Here is a 24,470-nt window from a genome sequence, read left to right on the forward strand (position 1 = left end):
TCTTATTAAAACGAAATGTGATTAAATTTAAAATTACTTGCCCAATTTCACCATTACATTTCATCTAAACAAACTTGAAACAGAAAATCATTGAAATAGTTAATCTAAAAACAACCAATCAACCAAATCCAACAAAATGCGGGTACTTCACAAAAAGCACACACACACACACACGTACCATGAAACCAGTCCTTGCACAGTTCGCACTGCGTCATCAGTCCGTACTGCCGCTTTTGGCACGAGCAGAACGTGACGCCAGCGGTTGGTGGGGAACGGACTTCTTTGCGCATGTTCTTAGCTCTGTAATAGTTATAAATTAGTGATAAATAAGATATTTTCTTTTTTGTGGGTGTGAAAAATATATTGCCAGTGCAAAAGTATAATTTTTTCTAAGAATTTAGGAATGTCGTTATGGAAAATCTTTTTTGCTTCATAGTTACCTCTTGATGGACCTGCATTTTATAGTTTAGACTTTAAAATGAAGCACACAATTCACTAGTTCTTTATTTACTTTTAAATAATACACATATGTACTAAGCTATATGAACGGGACAATTGTTAAAATTGAAAATAAGAAAACTTCTTAACCACATCAAACAACACTTTCAATCATATGTCATCGAATGACATTTTACAATATGGCGGCGTTATTTCCGAATATTAGTTTCCTGTCGGCCAAGCCACTGACTATACAATTCACTGATAAACAAGAAAATTTGTTTTCTTGCGAAATAAATTTTTATTTACCTCAGCTCCTTAATAGCAGCCAGTTCTCTTAACTCCGCCTGTTTAAAAGCGGCAACAATCTCAGTGGGCGTGGCGTCTTCGCTAAAGTGTTTCAACAATGGCGGCTCTTCTGACGCGTCACGTGCTCGCTTGCGACTCGTGCTCGTTGGCGTGTTTTCTGTGCGCGGTGATAATGCTTCTAGGAGCGTGTACGGCCAGTTCTGTTGCAAAAATTATTACATTAGTTATTAATCAAACATGTTTATGTATTGTTTTATCATTCATTGTAGTTCTGGCAGTGTGAATGGCCATTTCTGTTGGGAAAATTGAATAAAATAGTTAGTAATAAAACATGCATGTGTTTTATTTCATTATTTTTTGCACTACTGGCAGTGCGAATGGCCATTTCTGTTCGAAAATTATTGAAAATATGAATGTATTGATTTCTTTTTTCTATAAATAAATACCTGACTGACCGGTTGGCTTAGTTGGTAGTGAACCTGCCTTCCAAGTCAGAGGTCGTGGGTTCGATTCCCACCCAGGGCAAACATTTGTGTGATGAACATGTTTACTCTGTGTCTGGGTGTTAATAATCTATATAAGTATTTATTTAAAATTATATAATTATATATTTATCAGCCATCTGGTTCCCATAACACAAGCAAAAGCTTAGTATGGGATCAGATAGTGTCGTGTGTGAAAATTGTCCTGAAATATTTATTTATTTATACCTTTTTCATAAACATCTCGGCAGCGCCGCGTTTCCACTCCTTAGCGGACTGCAAGGCGGCTGCAAGTTGATCTTTTTCGTATAGCGATATTGGTATCTGCATAGCGCGTTTTACTAACGCTTCCACGCTGTGCATGTATGGGTATAGTTCTTTTGATTGCATTTCTTCCACCTGTGGGCATGTTTATTGTAAGTTATTAGTTATAACTTGGTGTTAAATTGAGTAGTGAAGTGAAGATAAATTATGATTTAGATTTGGTAAATTTCCTGGACGAAATACATTATAAAAAAAAACTGAGTAAAGAATGAAAAAAATCGTCCCGAAGTTCAAATACACCTATATACAGGGTGTCCCACTATTGATATACTAAGCGCGAAGGAACTTGTAGTTTTGCATACACTGATCACGTAAAAAATACACAAACAACAAAATTACGTTAAAAATTTTTTGATATTTTTTTCCTGAAAATCCATGTTTTCTTCTCTAGCTTCGCGCAGCCGTTATATACCGCTTCTCTAATGTGAGCATTTTGTCTATGAAAACATAATCTTAAACGATAGCTCACGTGCTAGTGGCAAAAATGGGCGGGTTGCTTGCTATGGGTGTACACATAGAGTTTTAAGATTTCATCTATTTGAAAAAAAATGCGTCTGGAATTTTTTAAGTATTTTTTACGTACTCAGCGTATGCAAAACTATAACCTCCTTTGAGCTTAGTATACCAACAGTGGGACACCCTGTATAATAAGGAATCATTAACTGGAATCACAATGAAGATAATCATCAAAAATTGTTTTGATTAAACAAATAAACCATATTGAACATTAAAACTTATAGTACCGATATAAAATTGCGGTACACATTGCCACACTGAGAGCAGTTTTTCTACCTTTTCTTAGTAATCTTCTTTCGCAATTATATTCTACTCAAATAAAATATTTTACTATTGATATATATTTTTTTGCGAGCGGAAACAGTTATTTATGTAACTAGTAACATCAAGTGCCAATAAAGTAATAAACACGTAATTGTTATCATTATTCCCCATCTTACCTTAGACAACCAATCCTTAGCGTGCGTGGCGGCAGTTTTGAGCGCGTGTTGCGATGGCAACGCCGCCTCTATATCATCTCCCTCCGCCAATAGAGCATCTAATTCCGCTAGTGTTGTGTGCGTCTTGTCGAAATCATCGATAGATTCTCTGCCTTTGGGCGGGGTTGTATCGATAAGGACTGCTTTAGCGCGACGCTCCCAGTCTTCTACTTGCACTGTGACAAATATAAAATAAATAGGTATTATAACCTGCTTCTCAGGACAAAATACTTAATACAAATTGTGTAATTTGTAAATAATTATTTGAAAGATTTTCTGTGATAAGATAACCAAATAATTTGCCACTATAATTGCTGAATTTCTTATGAAATTTATGTAAACATCAATACAGATTTCTATTATTTTCTCTCTATTGAACCTAATATAGCATCAAACATTCCTAAAACAAATTTACCAAATACCAATTTACCAAAACAAACTTACGTTTAAGCTTATACAGCGTAGCGCGTTCCACCTCGACGCGTCGATGCGGCACAACACTAGCCGCCTCTTGCAGCAGTTTATCGATAAGATCCGGCGTTAGTGATGCGCAATCGTCACGATGTTCACGCGACGATACGATGAATTTCTCTTGTTGCAGTCTCGCTTGCAGCGCAGGTAATTGAGGAAGCACTATGCAGAGACGGGAGCCCAGTTCTACCACCTAGAAAAATATATATTTTTTAAACATATGTACTGTTTAATATTAATTTGAGTGAAATCAGTATGTTAACAAGCTTATTTCTCTGATACATAACAATTTCTGATAATAGTCGGATTTTCAGAACAGGATTATCCTAATTTCTAAAGAAAATTACGCATCATTATATTCTAAGTAATAAAAAGTTCCAATTTATGTAATGCTTGTATTGGCTTGCTCAAAAACAATTTAAATGATCATTTTTTATAAAAAAAAGTTCTGTAAATTTCAAAATTTATACAGTAATAAAGACTTACCTCTTCCAACTCCCTGACTGATGACGAATCACACTCCTCTAGATCACCGTTAAGTAGTTCCGTGGCTCGATCCTCGAACTCGGCAGTTTGTCGCAATACTTCTTTCACCGCTGAGCCTGTAGATACAAATAAATCAATAAATAAAGTTAAAAAAAGCCAGATCCACAATATGTCCCTATTCTATGCATTTTTCAGGTAAAATTAATTGAGAAACCATTAAAATTAGATTTGGGGTTTTTCTTAGCGTTTTTTATTTTTGTTTAGATGTTTTATGGTTTATTCTTTATTTAATCATTAAGATCGGCGGAACGTGCGCGTGCACGTGCGCATCTTGTACGTTGTATATTATCTTCTTTATTGCATCTGTTTTTTTTCGTTTCTGTATTTGGGTATTTTCTTACTGTAATTTTTTAGTGTCACACTGTTTCTTCAAATATTTATTTATTTCTTGTTATCTACTATATTCCCTAACACCCACCTTCAGGCAGCACGCAGGCCAGCCCGTCGATCTCGGCCGCGAACAGCGTCAGCTCGTGTATGGTCAGCTTGTACTTGGGGTCGTGGTGTCTCGTGCGCGTGCGCATCTTGTTCAGGTCCAGCTGCTGTATCACTGACGCGCACTTTTCCGCGTCCTCTATGGCCGTTTCCAGCGCGCGGACTAGCTCCGTTTTGTGCATCTGTATTAATTCATTACTTAATTAGTTTATAATCTATACTAATATTATAAAGCTGAAGAGTTTATTTGTTTGTTTGTTTGAACACGTTATTATAATTATTGTTATACATAGATAAGGTATTCAATTAAACTTTGTAAATTTGCATGCTGTGTCTACATCCAGAAGGTTATAAATCAACTGCATGATAGCACACAAATTAATAGATTAAATCACAAACATTTGTAACTAGTTTTGTAGATCAATAAAAAATAAAAAAAAACACGCTAATCTCAGGAACTACTGGTCCAATTTGAAAAATTCTTACTGTGTTAGATAGCCCATTTATCGAGGAAGGCTATAGAGTATAGGCTATAATATATCATTACGCTAAGAGCAACAGGAGCGGAGCCACACGGGTGAAACCACGAAGCGCAGCTAGTAAGTTATAAATTGTTACATTATTCGAAGATGTCTGTAAATGGATGCGTCCGTGTATCTGCGTGCGTGTGTGCAAGTGCGTGTGCTTGCTTACGTGCGTGTTACAGTGTGTGTTTGAGTATTATAAATATGCACGTGGACGCGTGTTTATCCATGTGTGAATTAACGTGTGAAAAATGGGTATGTACGTGATATGTCATCACGTGTGTGTGCGCAAAGATACATGCATGTGTGGTTAAGTACACGTAGTTATTTCGTGTCTTTATATCTCGTTTACGCGTGCTCATGTGCGTGCTGATACCACGTGCGTATTCGTTGTGTTTTTTCTTGCGTGATGCAGGACTGTTTGTCCGCATGTATATTTTCGTGTGTGTGTGGTTGTTTGTGTGTGTGTGTGTGCGCATACCTTAAGATCGTGTGCCCGCTTCAGATGCGCACGTAATCCATCTAAATCACAAGTTTTGGGCGTGTCCGGATCTAACGCGTTCTGCACGGCCTCCGCCCATTCGCGGAACTGCTCCGACTTGCGCTTCAGCTTGTCCAGCATCGCGGGTAGCTCGTCGAGCGTGTAACGGTACCTAAATCGTGAGGTATATTGTAGTTTTAAGTATTGATTCATTTTTATTAAGCTATTGCATAGCTTCTATCGCGGGCCTTGAGCGCGGGGACCGAATCCAGAAATTGCGTAAAGAAAAACCTCACGCTCCCCACAGGGACGGGCGCGGAGGTGTGGCCTGAAGGCATAGCATGCAATAGCTTTACCGCGGCAGTCCCCGAGTGCCACACGTCTTTTTTTTTTTAACTACACGCTCGAATATTATACTGTTTGATAATAAAAAAAAAGTATAATTGTCCAGCATGTAGCAGTACCTTGTTGTTGGAAATATTGTAGTTATGTTAGTTAGGTAAAGGTATTGTTTTATTTTTTTCTAATTGCGTTTCAAAAAGCTCGAAATAAATGTGTACAAAAACTTTATGTTAGGTGTAACAAACAAGTTACGCAGTGCTATAGTATATAACTTGCAGACTTAAGACATTATTCAATTGCATTCCATTGCATCAAATTTGAAAAAATACGTTTTGTAAAAATATATTACTCTATGTTTATGTTATTATTGTAAAATATCTCAAAATAATAATATAGCCCTATTCTTAAATTATTGGCATATTAGTGACCATAACAGCGATGTTTTTCACAATAATTTAGTTGTCTCAATAATTGCAACCACCCGAACTGATCGAGATTTGTTAGATACCATATCCTATATTAATCTACATTACGTCACCCACCTGAGTTTATGCGCAGCGGGTGCGCACGCGCACAGTTGATGAAAGTGTCGCAGGCACGCGACTACCTGCGTGCACGGGCACGTGACGCACGACAGGAAGCACGTGGTTTTGCACAGGTGGCATTGACGCTCGTCGTCTGGTAATAGTTCGAACGCCTCCCGCTCAGCTTCTGTTACACCCTGTATAGTGGAAAAGAGTTGCATTTAGTATTTAAGGTTATGAAAAAATATTAGACATAGGTATTGAGTATAATTATTGCGTTATAATTAGTTTTAATTTAATTTGTGTTATTTTTTTCTTCAATACAGCATTGTACAAGTACGAGTATGCTCTTTTATTGATTTAAATTTTGTGATTAAGCGATACGATCATCTGTTGTGATCTTTGTATGATTGATTATTTATTTTTATTTGCACCCGTTCCTGTAATGCACAATAAAGAATTTTAAATTGAATCAACTCCAATAAAAGATTCTCATTTGACTTGGACTGTATTTTCCTTCGATTGTATTACTTCAAAACTTTCGACTGCCTCACCCAATTCAATTATTTTTCCTTTGAAAGCTGCTTTACCCCATTAAAATTTGTTTGACTTCTGCCATTTTGACGACTTTTTTTCACTTTTTTATTATTATTTTTTGCCGTTCACGTACCCAATCCAAGAGCGCCTTCCTTAACTTGCGCTCGTCGTGCAGCATGGTGCGCATGTCCCTGTACGCGGCGAGCGCCACGGTGAGGCTGAGCGAGTCCGCCTCGAGCGCCATCTTGCACACGAGCTCGTCGTGCGAGAACACGCAGTAGCGGCGCAGTGTTGAATAGTGGGCTATGCACTCGCGACCCATTTTTAACTGGTAGGAAAATATTAAATTAATACCCACACACACACACACACACACACACACACACACACACACACACACACACACACACACACACACACACACACACACACACACACACACACAAATATAGATGGACAGATAAGAAAATAATGTAAAATAAATATAAATGAAAACCAACAAAAAAAAATGTAAAAATACACAAATCTCAACGAACATGAGCCTCAAATAGGCTTACAATTTCCTTTTTTCAATCATTTACATAACCAACCCTAACTAAATTAATATAAAAATGCCCTTATTTTAACGAAAACAAAGAATAAACTCACCCAATCAGCTGGTGTGAAATTAACAGCTTCAGCGAAGTTATATCCTTGATTGAAGCCAGCATGATACGCGCGCGGGAACGTGATCACAAATTCACCGGCGTGCTGGTCCGTTCTGTAAAAAAATATTACGTTTTATCCAAAAGAAAACAACGGTGTAATTTTTGAAATCTGAAAATCTGTTTGAAGCTAAAAAAAAAATATGCATAAAAGTAAAAGAAAAAGTAAAATATGCATTATATTTTTTTTTCATGAAATACTAGGTTGGTGTTTTTCTAAAATTAATAATACCAAAATTAGAATCTCAGCAGCTATAACGTAATACCGGTTGATAATTAAATTAGTTAAAAAATATTATAATGGCAATGAAAAGACAAGAATTTAACATAAAAGAACCTGATTTAAATATGAATACTTCCAAACTTTTTGATCCGCTAATCACCAACACGCTAAACATCAACAAAAAACTACATTATCACATTGAGATATACTTATGGAGACGACACCGCCTACATCACTTATGTTCCGCTCAACATACGCCATATGCCGCAACTGCACGCTCATTTTTTATTTGTTTTAAAGTGAAACGCATCAAATATGCCTTCGTGTATGTTACGATATTGCACAAATAATACAAATAATACGGAAAAGTTCAAAGGAATAACTTTCATCGGTAAGTACCTAACTAGATAATAATTTTTAAAACTTAGTTAGAGCAAAAAAATGGCGCACAGATTTTGTTCGTGGTGTCTCCTCCATACGTAGTAATATTATCTCAATAAATTATCAAACAAAACCTGTCTTCTCCAAACTTTTACAACCACATTACATACCTATACACGGGTACTCCGGCCTTCATCAGCACATTGGGGTTCATGATGGTGACGAGCTGATGCAGCAAATCTGGTTGCAGTTGGAACAGCTCTGGGGCTTCTGCTTTCATGGCCGCTTCGAATTGTTCAGCCTTTGAGCTGGGTACTCCATACCTGTGATTAATAATTAAATGAATAATACAATAGAGATCAGAATATATGGGAATGTTAGTAAGCTACACAGTTACAAATATCATACATATTGAAATAATAATCACAAGCGGCGAACTTTTAAATAAGTCCTAACTGAGTAGGCAACTATAGTAAGCAACTTGGAAAACAATCTAAATAATACCTACCAATGAAAATGAGACCTAGATAATTAATGACAAAAAATAACATTATTACAAAAAATTTGTACTTAACATTTTTACAAAAAATTACATTTTTACTAAAAAATTACATTGTTTACATTTTTTATGTGTTATAGATGTAACATACCATGTTTTCGGTTCGCCCCAATGCAGGTAATTAATTGAATAACTCCAGTGATCTTCATTGTGCCAGCAAAACGTGGCGAAACACATGCCGACGTATAGCCATGGGACCTGAACAAGAAACATACATATATTGTAATAAATATTCTATATAGTTTAACAGTTATATTATTATTAATTCTGAAAATGTAAAAAATGTATTTGTACTACATCTTTTGAAAAATGGTTGATGAGGTTGCAAATTAAAGAGGACATGCACCCTTACCATAATGCGTTAAAACAGTATTATTTCCAGTGTAAACAAATAATTCACTTAGGGCCGATTTTACAATGCTTGGATAAAACTTATTCGTCGAATAATGTATAAAACTACCATTTTAAAAACGTGTTCTAATTGCCCGTATTTGACAGTTTACGTGCCACTTTAATATTATCGTGTAATACTTTATTGGACGGATAAGTCCAAGCATTAAAAAATCGGCCCTTAGTGTTATATTGGTTGTCTAGTACCATCACTTTCCTGGAAATAACACTGCTATAAAATATTGGATGGATTCGATCTTGAGATAAAGGAAGGTAGACAGGACATTTGCAATTTTAGGTAATTATTTACCATTATAATATGCATTCTTACCTTCATGCCAGAAATGTCAGCATTGATGTGACCGAGCACGGAACCTTCCAGAACGGGCAGGTTATTTAAATTCCAACTGGACTCGGCGTACTGCTGCTCCCCGGGATATAAGTGTGCGCTTGATTTTGTCGGGAATCCTGTGTAATAGGTAATAAGTACTATAATATGACTAATTATATGACAATAATCAGTACTAGAAAAATTTTGATAAATAATTGGTTATATTACGTAAGATTACGTAGAAGTAGTATATTAGTTAGTAGATTTAATTGTAGCCGGTTTTTGAAGTGAAACTTCTTTATCAGGGTTGGAAAAAAATTTAATGTAACATTTTTTCGTTACGCGTGACATTTTTCCGTTACGCGCCATCTTTGATTCGACGTGTTCTGTAAAGTTGCATATAAGTAAATTATTTTTTGAAAAAATAAGGTCATTAAGAAGTTTCACTTCTTACGTGTGTACACTAGTACACGCACACATTTTTTTTATTACCGAGCCAGAAAGAAAATATTGACACTTATTAACATAATTTAATAATGGCTTGAAAAATTAATTGTTTGAACAGAAAGAAACGATTGAATATCTTTGCTTTTACAATCGCACATAAGCAACGATATAAAATTTTATAGGTCTACTTAAAACATCAAATGCATTCGTTTTCATATTCTATACATTATGTTTAATAATTTTACCTGATCCATGGTCCATAGAATGCAAATCGGCTCCATATTCGACTGTCACGTCTTCCTCTAGCGATGACACCACCCGCCAGAACTCCCTTTCAACCGTTGATGTTGGAACCATCTGTTAAATTAATATAAAAATTAAATATTTAACAAATGATTTATTAATGTGTTGACAATATTACATACATATTTATTTTCTATAGAAACTGCTGTTGAAACTGGTGATTCTTAATTTCTTTGTTATAAAGATGCACAGATAATTTCTTGTATCCTTTTTTGCAAGAAATCGTCTGAATAGGTGTTTCGAGTGATCAAAATCAAATACATATATTATTAAGCAATGGTAATATTGAAAATAAAAATTTAAAATACCAACACCATTACATCACAGTTTAAAACTCATTTAGTATTCGAAATTCGTTTATTAACAGAGAACTACTTCTCATAAGTATTTAATAACAAATCACTCACATGTACAGGCATATTGAAATAATCCGATTTGAACTGATCAGCCATTTCCCCAAACTGCTGCAGAGTATATTCGCGCGACGCTTGCTCGAAACCGAACGCCTCCGTCGGTTTTGATACCTGTGTTACAGAATTACATTTTATCAAGATTTCCTGAATAAAGTTTGAATTTTATTATAATCGAGTAATAAATTTGATAAATTTGTTTGCGGTGGTTAATCGTTATGAATGTACTATGTACCTACTATGATTGATAAGATTTATGTTTAAGTGTTAAAAGGGAAATATTAGGAATGAGTATAGGGAGAAATGATGGTGATGATGATGACGATGATGATGTTACCACCCACCTCCTCAGCCAAGCACACGGGACAGCGCCAGTCGCCCTTCGGCACGTCCGCGAGCGGCGGCACCAAGCAGAACGTGTGGTACGAGTCGTCGCAGCCGTCGCACAATAGCATCTGCTCCTCTATGTCACCACGACCGCATATGTGGCACATGTATTTTGCGAGCTGCACGGAAAAAAATAATCAAATAAAGTTTATTAAGACATAAGTGATAAATATTTGAGAACCATCAAATCAAAAAATGTTATCCTTGTTACCTCTGTAAGCTACCACCAAGAAGCTTATATCTAATACACTGGAGATTGCACTATGAACATTAACTTGTAACAAGAAAATATGACGTTGAATGACGCCTGTATGTTATTTTATCCCTTTCATACCCACTTTCCAAATTAACTATTAATAAAAAAAGAAAAGTTAAAGAAATCACATGTTTTATGTAGTACGTTCATCCAGCCCCTGCACTTTTTTCAAGTCTTGCCACCGCAAAAAAAACTAATAAAATAAAATTTAATTTCATCCTGCCCCTCCCCTCTTTCCTCATCTCTCTAGCACTAAAACACTAAAACGACATAATAATAGAAGAAGAAACGATAGAAGCTATGCACTAGCTTAGTAAATGACTGACTGACCGGTTGGCTTTGTTGGTAGTGGCCCTGCCTTCCAAGCCAGAGGTCGTGGGTTCGATTCCCACCGGGGCAAATATTTGTGTAATGAACATATTTATTTGCTCTGTGTCTGGGTGTTAATTATCTATATAAGTATTTATTTAAAATTAGTATATGTATGTTTATCAGCCATCTGGTTTCCATAACACAAGCGAAAGCTTAGTATGGGATCAGATCGTGCCGTGTGTGAAAATTGTCCTGAAACATTTATTTATTTAAATATTCGTACCGGATCATCCGGTCGCAAAGTAGCGCAGGGCGGTGCAGGCGTCACTGACACCGTCATATTGCTCAAACGATGTTCGCGCAAACGCGTCGAACGGAGCACACGTGCGCGGGCGCCGCAACTCGCGGCGCTCGACATCCATTTGTTCTCGCGCGGGCCTGCGGGATTTTGAACTTTATTGTATGGGGTATAGGGTTGGTTTTTAAATGATAATAAGAGGAAAAGTGACAAGTTTTGTGAAAGATAAGTTGCAAGTTGATAATTGCAGACGTTAAAACTTTGAAACAGGTAATTGTAAAAACTGTTCCGTATTTCTCGCATTATGTAACTAAGGCTAACACATTACATTCAAAAAAAGCTTCTAAACGGTAGAATAAATAAATAACTGCAAATATTTGTAAAATGGGAATAACATTTTAACGATAATAAAGTCTAACATCTGAAAACGATGATTGAATTATAAACAAAAAATATGTCAAAGAAAAACTCACTCCGCCTAGTCTCAATTGGTTCCTCCTTGATCGGTGTCTTCTTATCATCAGCACCGGGCAGAGCGCCCTCCGTGTGGCTGCCCTCCGCCGGCTCGGGCTCCGAGCTCTTGTACCGACGGCCGGGGGGCGGAGTCGCCGCCGGGCCCTTGCTCGCGGAGCGACTGCGAGCGTTCACCTTCTCCGGTGTTTGTTCAGTTTTCACTTCGATTTTCTGGTTAGAAACGATGATTGGATTAATTTCGGTGTTAAAATAATAAATCATATCATCTACATATTATAATATGTATCTATACTAATATTATAAAGCTGAAGAGTTTGTTTGTTTGAACGCGCTAATCTCAGGAATTACTTGTCCGATTTGAAAAATTCTTTCGGTGTTTTATAGCCCATTTATCTAGGAAGGCTATAGGCTATATATCATCACGCTAAGACCAACAGGAGCGGAGCACTGCGGGTAAAACCGCAGGGCACAGCTAGTTAAAAATATCTGAAGCAATTTATATAACACTCGTTTTTAGTGTTTAATAATTAATACGTGACTAGCTGACGTCCATCCCATATGTGTTATAGTCTATAGCACTTAGGGGTTACTAACAGTGAAATATTATCTAGTAATTCCTGAGATTAGGAGACTCAAACAAACAAACAGCAGCTTTATATTATTGCTGTAGATATGTATAAGTTTTATATGTCATACATTATTAAGACATACTAATACAAGTTAAACATACTCATACATTATAATAACATTATGTTTATTGGTGATTATAATCGTAATCCTGTAAGACAAATACTTATGAGTTCCATATGTTCACACATACACATTACACAGTCTATTACAAATATGATAAAATACATCTTTATAAAGTAATTATCTTAATTCTCCAAAATGTTGTTGTCCTTGTCACTCTGTGTATAAACAGAATTGGCACATTATAAAACTGTGTAGTATTTGTGTAAACAAAATGGTCTACTCTATACAAATATAAATTATAATCATAATTATTTTAATCTTTTCTGTTTCTGCAGAAACAAAGACAACACAGCCGATGTGCCAGTATTGTCGTAATTTAAACAATAAAATACCATACGCAATTGGCATTGATAATAATGTTTGTTATGTATTGACATTCAGAGGATTGAGGTATTTAATATTCAGTATTTTTTTTTTATTTCCAATCAGATAATATATAAACTGTAATTATATAGATAATCTGTCAAAAGTTCAATGAAACTATCTATAAACAATAAGTATTTATACGCAACTTGTAGTATATATTATAATCACAGAAATTAATGTCCCAAGTCACCTTATAGCATACTAATTATGATTTTCATATACCTATTAGCTTCGATAAATTATCGTAAATAAATCTGCAAAGATGCAGTATTATAAATAAAACGTTATGAACAATATAAACAACCGTTAGAAATTTATTAGCTTTTAAAATTACTATACTGTAAATAATTTGTACAAATACATAAAATTAGTGTTTGATCGAACCAAAATAAATAACAGTTAAAAAAAACATAACATTATAGTACACTGAAGCTTTCACGAAATAATGATTATATAACCTATTGTGTGTATGTCTACTAGTTGCAGATAAACTTCCAAAGAGCAGAACAAATTTTACGACAGTTTAAATAACCATTAAACTACCTATTTAAAAACCTAACAATCTATAGAAAGAACACTCGCATACTAAGTACACATATAACTTACTAGCTGCTCCGAGCGGTTTCACCACAGTGGCTCCTTTCCTGTTGGTCGTAGCGTGATGATATATAGCATATAGCCTTCCTTGATAAATGGGCTATCAAACGCAGAAATAATTTTTCAAACTGGACCAGTAGTTCTTGAGATTAGCGCGTTCAGACAAACAAAAATATAAAACCAAACTATCACGATCTAAAACACACAAACGGACAATCAACTCACCGTCTCTTTATTATCACCGACTGCTCCATTATTCTTAAAAACATCGTACGGATACAGGATCCGTTCGTAGTGGCTTTTGAGTATCGAGCCGATGCCTTTGCCCTGGGGGTGACCCATGCGGCGAGCTATCTTCGACCATTTCCGTTCCGCTGAACATACTTCAAAACCACCTGGGGAAAAATATAATTTATAATGGAAAATTAACAAGTTAAAATTTCAGAAACTGATATTAAATGTGGATAATAAGTTTATAGGATAGCTTTAGAGTCGTTTGTAAAACTGTATCTTCATGAATGCAATACAAAGCATTGTTTTAAATAATATGTCGAGACAAGTAATGTTGTTACACATGAATAAAACTATAAGTGAAAATACCTACATATATTTATAAGATACTAGCAGTGCGCCCCGGCTTCGCCCGTGGTACATATTTCGCAATAAAAGGTAGCCTATGTTCTTTCTCAGGGTCTAAAGGTTATCTGTGCCAAATTTCATCAAAATCGCTGCAGTAGTTTATGCGTGAAAACCATACATACATACAAACAAACCTTTCCTCTTTATAATATTAGTATAGATTATTGATCGTTACAACTACATAAATATTATTAATTAAATACGTCTTTGCTTACCAGCCTCTTTAACAATTTTATGCAATGCATATAAATCCAACGGCTTCCTCTCAACCGTTGGTATCTTCAATACTGAGCCCTGTAGTTCCCAGAATTTTATGATTTGATCCAGGAAATTTAACTTCACCCGTGTAATAGCCTGTTAAGGAATGGTTTAAATTTAAATTATTATAACAATTTGGAAAAGCTGTACAAACTAATCTAATACATGTAAAAACTATAAAAAAAAATGAAAAATATTCAAATTTATATTTGACAATAATTGATGTAAATTGTAAAAAATACATTTAAATATTTCAAAGAATTTCCATAAAAAATTGCAATAATCAATACACATCGATTATAACCAACACATATTTTTCTTATGTAAATACCTACAAAAGAAAAATAAAAGTGCTACGTTGTTCTAATCAACAACAAAAACAGTTAATTATTCAAGAGCGTATATCAAAAACAGGCTATCTATATTTAGAAATATTAAAAATAGTTTTAGCTATACATAAATGACCTAATATAAATGCAGCTAATATCTCTTGCGAGATTACGAAGACACAGTACACTTAGCAGATTTCCTTTTAAATGAGTAGTGTTATGACTTGAGATTATGAGTACAATTATATGGTTTCATGACTTGCAGCATGAAATATGTATTTTACGAAAACTTCATTAGTCATAATTCAGTTAGAATTCTGCTAGTGTAAAGCAGTTCGAAAATCACAGAAAAAGTTCATATTCCGAGATTCAGTATGAATTGTAACATTATCGTAAATAAAACAACTTTTCAAATAGTGATGAATGTAATAAATACTACATTCAAACGAAATCTAAGTATAACTGAAACTAAAAGGGCAATATTTATCTGTATAAAGGTTATTATTATATTCTTACCTCTAATTCATTTAATCTTTGAATCCTGGGTGTAAACCGTAGCCTGTCAACATCAACCGCAAATGGTGGCTGCCAATGCTGTAATAAACATCATATTGTCTTGTTGATATTTGAGTGTAAGTTTTCCCTACTATTAGTAAAATAATAACAATTTGACATTAAAAATGTAATACATTATACCTACAATAGAAGAATGATATTTTAAAACATAAGAAATTATTTTTATAGAAGTTATCAGGCGATCAAGAGCTGCAGAACCTAATATGACTAGATTGCTTAAATAAAAACCACATAAAAAGCATAACAATACATTAATGAATAGAGACCTAAAAATTTATTTCCAAATGTGTAAAAAAAATTACTTAACTTAATAAAAAATACACATAACAAATTATAGAACATTGTGATTTGAAAAAAGTATAATAGATATAAATCAATCAGGTAAATCACAATTTTTAATTTAAGCCTATCCTTATCTAACAGTTAAAAATGAAAATTATTACAGTATGTACAGGTAAATTAGCTTGGAGAAATTTTTGCGTTTGTAGTAGTGTATGGTCAGCAAATAAAATAAAACAACATTTTATTTTTAGTTTTTATTTTATACAGGGTTACTTGTAAAACACCAGCAACCTCGCAGGACAAGATAGCTAACATCATAAGTAACAACATTTGTTCTACGACTTTTGGCATAACGCAATAAATTATTTTTAAATGATTTTTTAAACTTTTATTGTACTCTCCTTACATTTGTAAGTCTATGTTCTATTAATTATCGGATGGACGACGCGACGCCCCCTTCCCCCTCTCGTTCGCTTTTTGTTTACGTAATTTTTGGGAGGCGTAGAGTTTATAATATTCAGACGGAAAATTAAATGAATATTTATTTTTGTATGAAAATAAAATCTAACAAATTATCAAAAGTCGAAATGTTGTTACTTATGATGTTAGCTATCTTGTCCTGCGAGGTTGCCGGTGTTTTACAAGTAACCCTGTATATATAAGGGATTTTAAATTAAACTATATGTGTTTCTCCTCTGAAAAAGATGAGACTTTATTTTAATATTTGCACATTTAACATACATATAACTTTTACATTAACAATGTTACTAAAATGAAAAATTTACTAACCTGAAAAAGAAACGACATTTAAAGTTTAATTCTTTAGTTTGAGAAGTCAAAGGCTTGCCTCGACCATGTTTTAACACTGGAGCCATATTGAATTAACAATATAAAGTTACAACACTTACACACAAATTAAACACTAGTTATGGCCCTGCCTTCATACAAAACTGCTGAATACGCCGTTCGCACGGGAATAGAATGTGGATGCGATTTCCCTTATAGCATCCAAGCTTACGTCTTTATAATTATTAAACTGTATAAATTCATTCTTTAACTCCGGTCTGCATCGTGCAGACATGGGTGTAAAAGTCTCATTTTAGCTATTAAATGTAGTTTTTAAGTACATCTGAGTTTTCATTTGGGGCCTCCGGCTGCGGGACATGTAATTCACTTCAACAAATATTATAACAATAATATCAAATAATAACAACAATCAACAAATACAAAATTTATCAATTAAACTACGTACATAATAATTATAATTTTTGAATGAAATGTGCTTTATGTTCTAACGTTACCAAACGACTGCACGTGGCACCTGCGGACAGCGTAAACTGGTTTATTCTGGTTTTGTGCGTGTTTCCACTTTCCACTATCAAGTGACGATTTATTTATTTGTTTTGTTTCGTAATTATTATGGTCAAATATTAATTATGAAACACAGACACGATATTTTATTGTTTCACGGTAGTCGCCTTGTCGTTTGCTCAAGGACGTAAAATTGAATGATATATTTTTTTTTATAAAGTCAAAACCATTTTCTTTCAAATAAAAACTTGTTTTTATTGAAAACAAAAGTGTTGCTAGGAATAAGTATAAAATTAAATAGTAATGTTAGGATATCGAAACATTTTTGTATAGGCCAGAACGATATAGTGGAAACGCGCTCTAAGATCTGAGTAATATACACACCACTACATATGCAAAAATTTCTCCAAGCTAATTTACCTGTAATAAGCACACAACAAAATAAGATTTATACCTATATAAGAACAAAAACAAATACACATGGTATAGATTTGCATCAGTAGGAGTTTTTATTTAAGAAATAGTAATTTAAACACTTAAAATTAAGATTAATAACCATAGGTGTGAGTTTGAATTAACATCCAAAACAATAACATATTTCATGATAAAGATAATAAAAACAATTAAGGGCCGATTTTTCAATGCTTGGATAAAACGTATCCTTCCAATAAAGTATTACACGATAATATTAAAATGTCACGTAAACAGCCAAATACGGGCAATTAGAATACGTTTTTAAAATGGTAGTTTTATACATTATTCGACCAATAAGTTTTATCCAAGCATTGAAAAATCGGCCCTAAGATACTTAATAGGTAATTAAATTGATATTGACAAAAAATTATAAGCTGATTCTCAACAAAGAACAACATATTATTTTATGCAGCTTTTAGCCTCAGATTGTTAGTGAGCTTTATAATATTTGGATTTGAAAGCTATATCGTAGGTATGGCATAAATTTGAGAGAATACAATACTGTAGGAACTTTGAATTGATTCGCTAATTTCATGTGTCCCTGACTATCTTCGACGACGCGGTTGGCGCAGTGGTAATGTAACCTACTGAGCCGACGGTCCCGGGTTCGATCCCCGGTCAGGGCAAATATTTGTGTGATGAACTCAATTATTTGTTCTTGGGTCTGGGTGTTATTATCTATATATGTATTTATTAAATATTATATTTATCGTCGCCTAGTACCCACAAAACAAGCCTTAATTGAGCTTACTGTGGGACTAGGTTGATTTGTGTAATAATGTCCCATAATATTTATTTATTTATCTAATCTTTACATAAACAATGATTTATCGGAGGTTAAAAAGGCTTTCAATGAGGAGTGCTCAAATATTTCAGTGTAAAAGTCACTTCATTCACAAATTATCATGTACTTTGGTAAGTATATTTGATTTCTAACACCATCATAAAGGCAGGGAACACTGCTACTGTCAATTTATTGTTAAATGATCAGGGCCATTGCAATAAAATACTGATAGAATGATTTTAAACGTATTGTGCAATAGTAAATTGTCATTTTTACTACAAAACAGGACTTCTGCCTAAGTTAACTATTTCGTGTTATTGCCTATGTTAGCTATTTAAATTATATGCCTGTTTGTTCATATGTTTTATTATTATTTAACACTTTATTATGCAAGAAACAAAATATACAAAAAGCACAAAGGGCGGCCTTATCACTATGCAGTGATCTCTGCCAGGCAACCACGGGGAGAAAGGCCAACGAAGCGCAATATGTTGTTTTACTAGAAGTTGAAAGGTAATTTTCAAATTACTTAATAGTTATGGACTCAAATTATTTCTATAATTGCAGTTGATACACACAGTTGTAATCCTTGGGATACATTTTGATAATTAACTATCACAATAATTCATGTGAACTGTGAAAATTACATCTAAAAATTTGGTCGGCATTTAGGTATAAAATTATAATGAAATGGATATTTATACATTCCAAAATGTTCTTCCACTTCATGGTTACTTCTGAGGCTGAAAAACTTGGGATTCAATTGAAAGTAGGTCAGCGATTTGAAACAATATAATGATTAGTTTATGCAATAGGCACATATTATTATATCACAAATTTTGCTATAAATATAACCAAACAATTTTTAGGTTTTGCGCTCACAATATATTCAAGGTGAAAATTTTGATACATCCATACTAATATTATAAATGCGAAAGTAACTTTTCTGTCTGTCTGTTACTCAATCACACCTAAACTACTGAACCAATTTGCATGAAATTTGGCATGGAGATATTTTGATACCCGAGAAAGGACATAGGCTACCTTTTATTGCGAAATATGTACCACGGGCGAAGCCGGGGCGGACCACTAGTATATTATAAAGTACATAATATTTAATTACAAAAATTAATAATTCATGTTAAAATCAATATTATTTTTATGTAACCTATAATTTACAAATTATTATAAGACATGTAGCAACAAGGTTAGTTTCTTAAAACAATTATTATTATACCACATTCACTATTGATTGTTATAGATTTATAAGTTGGATGTGAATAAAATTGATAAATAATTTGATCTTGTTATTATGTTGAATTTATATTTTTGGTTTTATGGCATTCAAATGCTTTATAAATATAAATTCAACAAAAAAGGTCGTGTTCCATCGTTACAATATTGTATTCACTGAAAAGTGCTTCATATTGGTTGAAATGGTTGTTAATCATCTCAATAGATGGCGCGCGGTGTGTCCCTCCAGACACATAAAACTGAAAGAATAGAATAAATTAGATTGCTCTGGCGGGTCACGAGTGGCCGAGTTGGTCAGGCATCCGCCCCGGAATGGCGCAAAAGGATGCGGGTTCGAGTCCCGCCTCGTGATCGAATTTTTTCAATTCTTTATAAATTTATACTTGTTATTATGATTAAATATTATTTTTACAAGGAATGATTTGCTACAAAAAAATTAAATCTTTACATTATTTTGTCAATAAAAAATATATCATTTATTTATTGGAGTACAGTTAGTATTTTAGTTAGCTTCCTTATGTTTATGGTGACCTTTCTTTTTAATGAATTCATAAAATTATAACTGCAGCATTAAATTTTTTCGCCCTATTGCACAATGGATGTCAAAATTTATACAAATTAAAAAAAAACTATATGAAAAGTAAGAAATTTATTTCATGACAATACCTAATTATTTTATAATTATCCTTCACTAACTGTATGCAAGCAATGTAATCACTTAAAAGGACTTATATAATGTATGTAGACATTTACATACCTATATACAAAGGAGCACTTGAACTGAAATCTTAAGCAGGACATATGGCACACATCAAGTCTTACAAAACTTGGTCATATAGGAAAAATATTCTATCTAACATACAGTTATGAATTAGGTCCAAGTATGTCTTTTATTATTCAAATTGCTTTATAAATATAAAGAAACCATTTTGCATTGCATTACATAGACACATAAATAAATATTTATACAATTATTTTCTACAAAAGAACATATAAATGCTATTAAAGATGCTTTTTCATGAAAACTGAGTTGGCGTTACAGTTATTTGCGACGAAAGTGGTCGAATGGTTCTTTTTTTATCAAAACTATCGTAGGCAGAGGGCACAATACAAAATGGCAACCAGCTTATACCAACAATATGCAAGTGCATTTGACGACAATTTTATGCATTTTAAACTTTGTATCAAAACATAATTTGAGACAAAGATGCATTTCAGATAATAAATTAAAGAATTGATATCTTCGATAACACAAAAAACTAGAAGACCTGTTACCACGGTTGCATCATAGATGTTTTAAACGTGCACGAATAGGGTTATAAAACTAAGCTGTATGCAAAATTGCACTGAAAACTAATAAAAATACTCAAAAGCTTTCGATTAAACACAAAGAAAATAACTTACCGCGGGGGGTTTTATTTTGCAAATCCCCGACTTTTCAGCTATTGGTCTTATTTTACTGATGTACGCCAGAGGATCCAAGAACTCTTCTGGTGTTGGCTCGAAGACAGGGGCTTCTGGAGGCACGGTGAATGTAAAATTATCTGGTTTCATGGGGGACGCCGAGTCCCCCATACTAACTTCGACATTAGCTTCGTCACATTTTCCCATTTTTGAGAAAAACCTATGCAGTTCTCACTATTTTAACAAAAACTAACACTTTAACATTATCCAACGTTAAGGGATGAATAAAGCACGTCCACAAAGAAAAAGTAGTATGAAAATTTGCCTTTCCATAAGGAATCTCAAAGAAATAATAATTGAAATTATCACCAACAAATAACAGAACCCACTTGCACGTCCGCCATGCAAAATTGAACTTTCGAAACTCTAGTATTGCCAGTAGAAAATTTGTATATTTTTCAATGAGTCAACACATCGACCTATTTGTTGTACAAAATACAGATAAAATATGAATATGAGATAGCATGGCGCAATTAAATATTTACACAAAAAAATACGAGTAACCCACATAATATATTATAAACGTGAGAGTAACGTTAGGGCGAGTGAAGTGAATTCTGCCTTACCTTAGAATTTATACACTTTTTCACATTTCACTGAGAAGCTGTGACAGTTCTAACTTTGGCCTTGCATTATTTTATTCATGTCTAGATCAGCTATCATAAAAACATTATTTTATCCACTTTAAAAAAGAAAATTGGGTTCATAAACCGCGTTTCCATCTGCAAGAAAACTTCCGCGAGAAATGTCCGAGAGTCTGTCTGACAGCAACTTGCAAGTCTACTTGCAGGTGGAAAGTGGAAAAGCGGAATTAGACTTGCAAGCTACTATCAGACAGCGTTTCCATCTGCAAGAAAACTGCCGCGAGAAATGTCCGACAGTCTGTCTGACAGCAACTTGCAAGTCTACTTGCAGGTGGAAAGGCGGAATTAGACTTGCAAGCTTCTGTCAGACAGACTGTCGGACATTTCTTGTGGAAGTTTTCTTGCAGATGGACAGACGGCCTTATATGCAAAAATAGTTTATCGAATACTGACACTCTAAATTTTGTACAGATATATAATATTCTAATTCACAATTATTATAAAATACAATCCATAGCACATAATATAATGCTACTTTAACCGAATACCACACGAACGACACCGCGAGTTTCACTTATTGCAATAGGTAGGTAATTATTTTATATTTGTGACTAGCTGTGCCCGCGACTTCGTCCGCGTGGAATAGTGACTGCATAGTAGGTAGTTGTTACTACCTACTTAACTTTTATTGAATAAACACGTACTACCATAAATAATTAAACGAACTGTTAGTAAAATTTATTACTAAACTGAGCTAAAAAATAAAAATAAATTCCTTCCTTGTATGGATGTTTTTGACAATATATATATAACCGTTTCTACGAAAAATCTATTTTTTCATTCGTTGATCTCAAAAATAAAAATTCCAATCACCAGAACGACAGGAAATTTTAATAATTTATTTTTAATTGTGTTTTGCACAATTTTGTTAAATTACGACTGGATGAAAATTTTGTTCGTGGTCGTCGTCGCCGTTGGTAAGGTGAACAAATCCTTATCAAAACATCATACGCTTAAGACAATAATTAGTATCGATAGCGGATTCTATTCCTTTGCGTTTTGACGTTTGTCTCAGCGCTCAGATCTTTCCTGTCTCACGCTGTAGTAACTAAACCGTTTAGACCGTGCAATAAAAATTAAATAAAAAAAAAACTCAACGCAACGAAGAAAAGTGCATAGAAAAAGGAAAAAATGTTGTGTGGTTTTATGAAACCACGGTAAAAGTGAAACTTAGGCACAAAATTATCGTATTTGTACGATAAGGACTCCGAACACTGCTTTATACCTACTCGGCAGCCGACCGTCACGCGACATGCGCTACACAGACCAAAAAGTTTGAGACGATGTAATGAAAGTTTCACTAATTTTACAAACTTCCCGAAGATCTTTAAAAATAAATACCATTTTAAATATTTATAAAAATAAAAAAACAAAGTCATCGGGGCTGCCATACCATCATTATCATATCATATACAATTATATTTTTTTTTATAATGGTACTTAATTTTAAAGATCGTCGGGAAGTTTGTAAAATTATTATTTATTCCTTTTCCTTCGTTGCGTTGGGTTTTTCTTTTTAATTTTTAAATTTTTAACTTCGGTTTCTTATTTTCATGTGATATTTTCAAGTGAGCGAGACCTACCTCTACCTCCATATTACATTCCTACATCATATTGATATCTATAAGTTTGTTGCTCCTTGACATCTTTTAAGTTGGGCCGTAACCGTGCACAAATTGTAATGGATCACAGTGGCAAAAGAAGTGGTATCTTTAGGAAAAAAAAAATGCCAAGAGCCAGGCCTATGTGGCTTTGAGTAGAGTTCAAAATTTCCAGGGTGTGGCTATATCCTCTCGCTCCCATATCCCCCTCTTCTTTCACAGACTTTCAACCGTTCTCTTTCCACACCTAGTAAATGGCAGAACCGATTTTGATGTAAACCATATTATCTAATTATACCTATATAGGTATAATTAGATAATATGGTTTACATCAAGATCCATGATCCATCAAACGACAGGATATGACATGTACATATGTACACGTCATATCCTGTCGTTTGATGCTCCATTTGGTTTATTTATCTAACCACTGTCACCCCTAAATGTAATAAACGGATGAACCGATTTCGATAAAACACGTTGCTCTTTTATATTTTGATATGCCGCTTGAGTATATTATTTGACCACATTCGATTATTGTTCATTCCCACTTTCACCGCTGTAATCTAATAAATGAATAAACCGAATTGGATAAAAATATAACTAATATTTTTTCCCACATTCCCGCTTTTACCTCTATATACCTAGGTATAATAAATGGATGAACCGATTTTGATACACTTTATCTAAGAACCAGCGTCGGAAAATATGCTGCCTAACACGCATCTAATTCGTATTACCTGTTAGCGAGCTACGGTGGCACAAACAGACAAACATAGCGGTCAAACACTTATCACCCATCTTTTTGATGGTTAAAAATGGTTAAAAGGGGTTAAAAATATAATACGACATAATTTAAAGGACATTAATTTATGTATAAAATTTACCTAGAAGTAAGCATAATTCTAATTTGACCCCTTCCCCCCCTACTACCTCAGCTTACCCCCCCACCCTTGGGGACTTTCGATATGATCACCTGGACATTTATAAGGAATAATTACTGTAGCGTATAACAGATAACTTACGTTTTATCGTACACTGTATAGTGTACAATAGAATGCCTTTGCAAATGTTCGCCGTGAATACTTAAATGGTCATAACTTTTTTATTTACAAACCGATTAACATGAAATAAACACTTAATGTTAAATGAAGATTACCACAATATATTAGTGAAAACCGCATCTAAATCGGATAAGCCGTTTCTGAGATTAGCGTGCACAAACATACAGACAAACAGACAAAAAAAATTATAA

The 24,470-nt window shown here is 34.0% G+C and overlaps 1 protein-coding gene across 1 annotated transcript in view; it reads right to left on the reverse strand.

Moving 5' to 3' along the window:
- The window catches only part of Kdm5 (Lysine demethylase 5), a 35,390-nt gene extending 14,064 nt beyond the window's left edge, over window positions 1-21,326 (reverse strand). The window contains exons 1-23 of the mRNA XM_089710323.1: window positions 20,911-21,326; window positions 15,342-15,419; window positions 14,454-14,592; window positions 13,825-13,994; window positions 11,883-12,093; window positions 11,395-11,549; window positions 10,501-10,662; window positions 10,154-10,270; window positions 9,689-9,800; window positions 8,997-9,133; window positions 8,367-8,473; window positions 7,887-8,039; window positions 7,057-7,168; window positions 6,542-6,736; window positions 5,890-6,068; window positions 5,006-5,177; window positions 3,984-4,182; window positions 3,506-3,621; window positions 2,993-3,212; window positions 2,510-2,724; window positions 1,458-1,628; window positions 748-947; window positions 179-300 (exon numbers count right to left, since the gene is read on the reverse strand). Of these exons, the coding sequence (XP_089566449.1) occupies window positions 179-300; window positions 748-947; window positions 1,458-1,628; window positions 2,510-2,724; window positions 2,993-3,212; window positions 3,506-3,621; window positions 3,984-4,182; window positions 5,006-5,177; window positions 5,890-6,068; window positions 6,542-6,736; window positions 7,057-7,168; window positions 7,887-8,039; window positions 8,367-8,473; window positions 8,997-9,133; window positions 9,689-9,800; window positions 10,154-10,270; window positions 10,501-10,662; window positions 11,395-11,549; window positions 11,883-12,093; window positions 13,825-13,994; window positions 14,454-14,592; window positions 15,342-15,419; window positions 20,911-21,117 (3,649 nt within the window). The 5' untranslated portion in view covers window positions 21,118-21,326. The remainder of the gene's footprint in view (window positions 1-178; window positions 301-747; window positions 948-1,457; window positions 1,629-2,509; window positions 2,725-2,992; window positions 3,213-3,505; window positions 3,622-3,983; window positions 4,183-5,005; window positions 5,178-5,889; window positions 6,069-6,541; window positions 6,737-7,056; window positions 7,169-7,886; window positions 8,040-8,366; window positions 8,474-8,996; window positions 9,134-9,688; window positions 9,801-10,153; window positions 10,271-10,500; window positions 10,663-11,394; window positions 11,550-11,882; window positions 12,094-13,824; window positions 13,995-14,453; window positions 14,593-15,341; window positions 15,420-20,910) is intronic.
- Between the last annotated feature and the right edge of the window lie 3,144 nt (window positions 21,327-24,470).

This window comes from Colias philodice, chromosome 24, assembly GCF_061535455.1.
Source record: "Colias philodice isolate Cphi_HAF_F1 chromosome 24, ilColPhil1 Martin Lab GWU primary, whole genome shotgun sequence".
In the NCBI taxonomy this organism is placed as follows: Eukaryota; Metazoa; Arthropoda; class Insecta; order Lepidoptera; family Pieridae; genus Colias; species Colias philodice.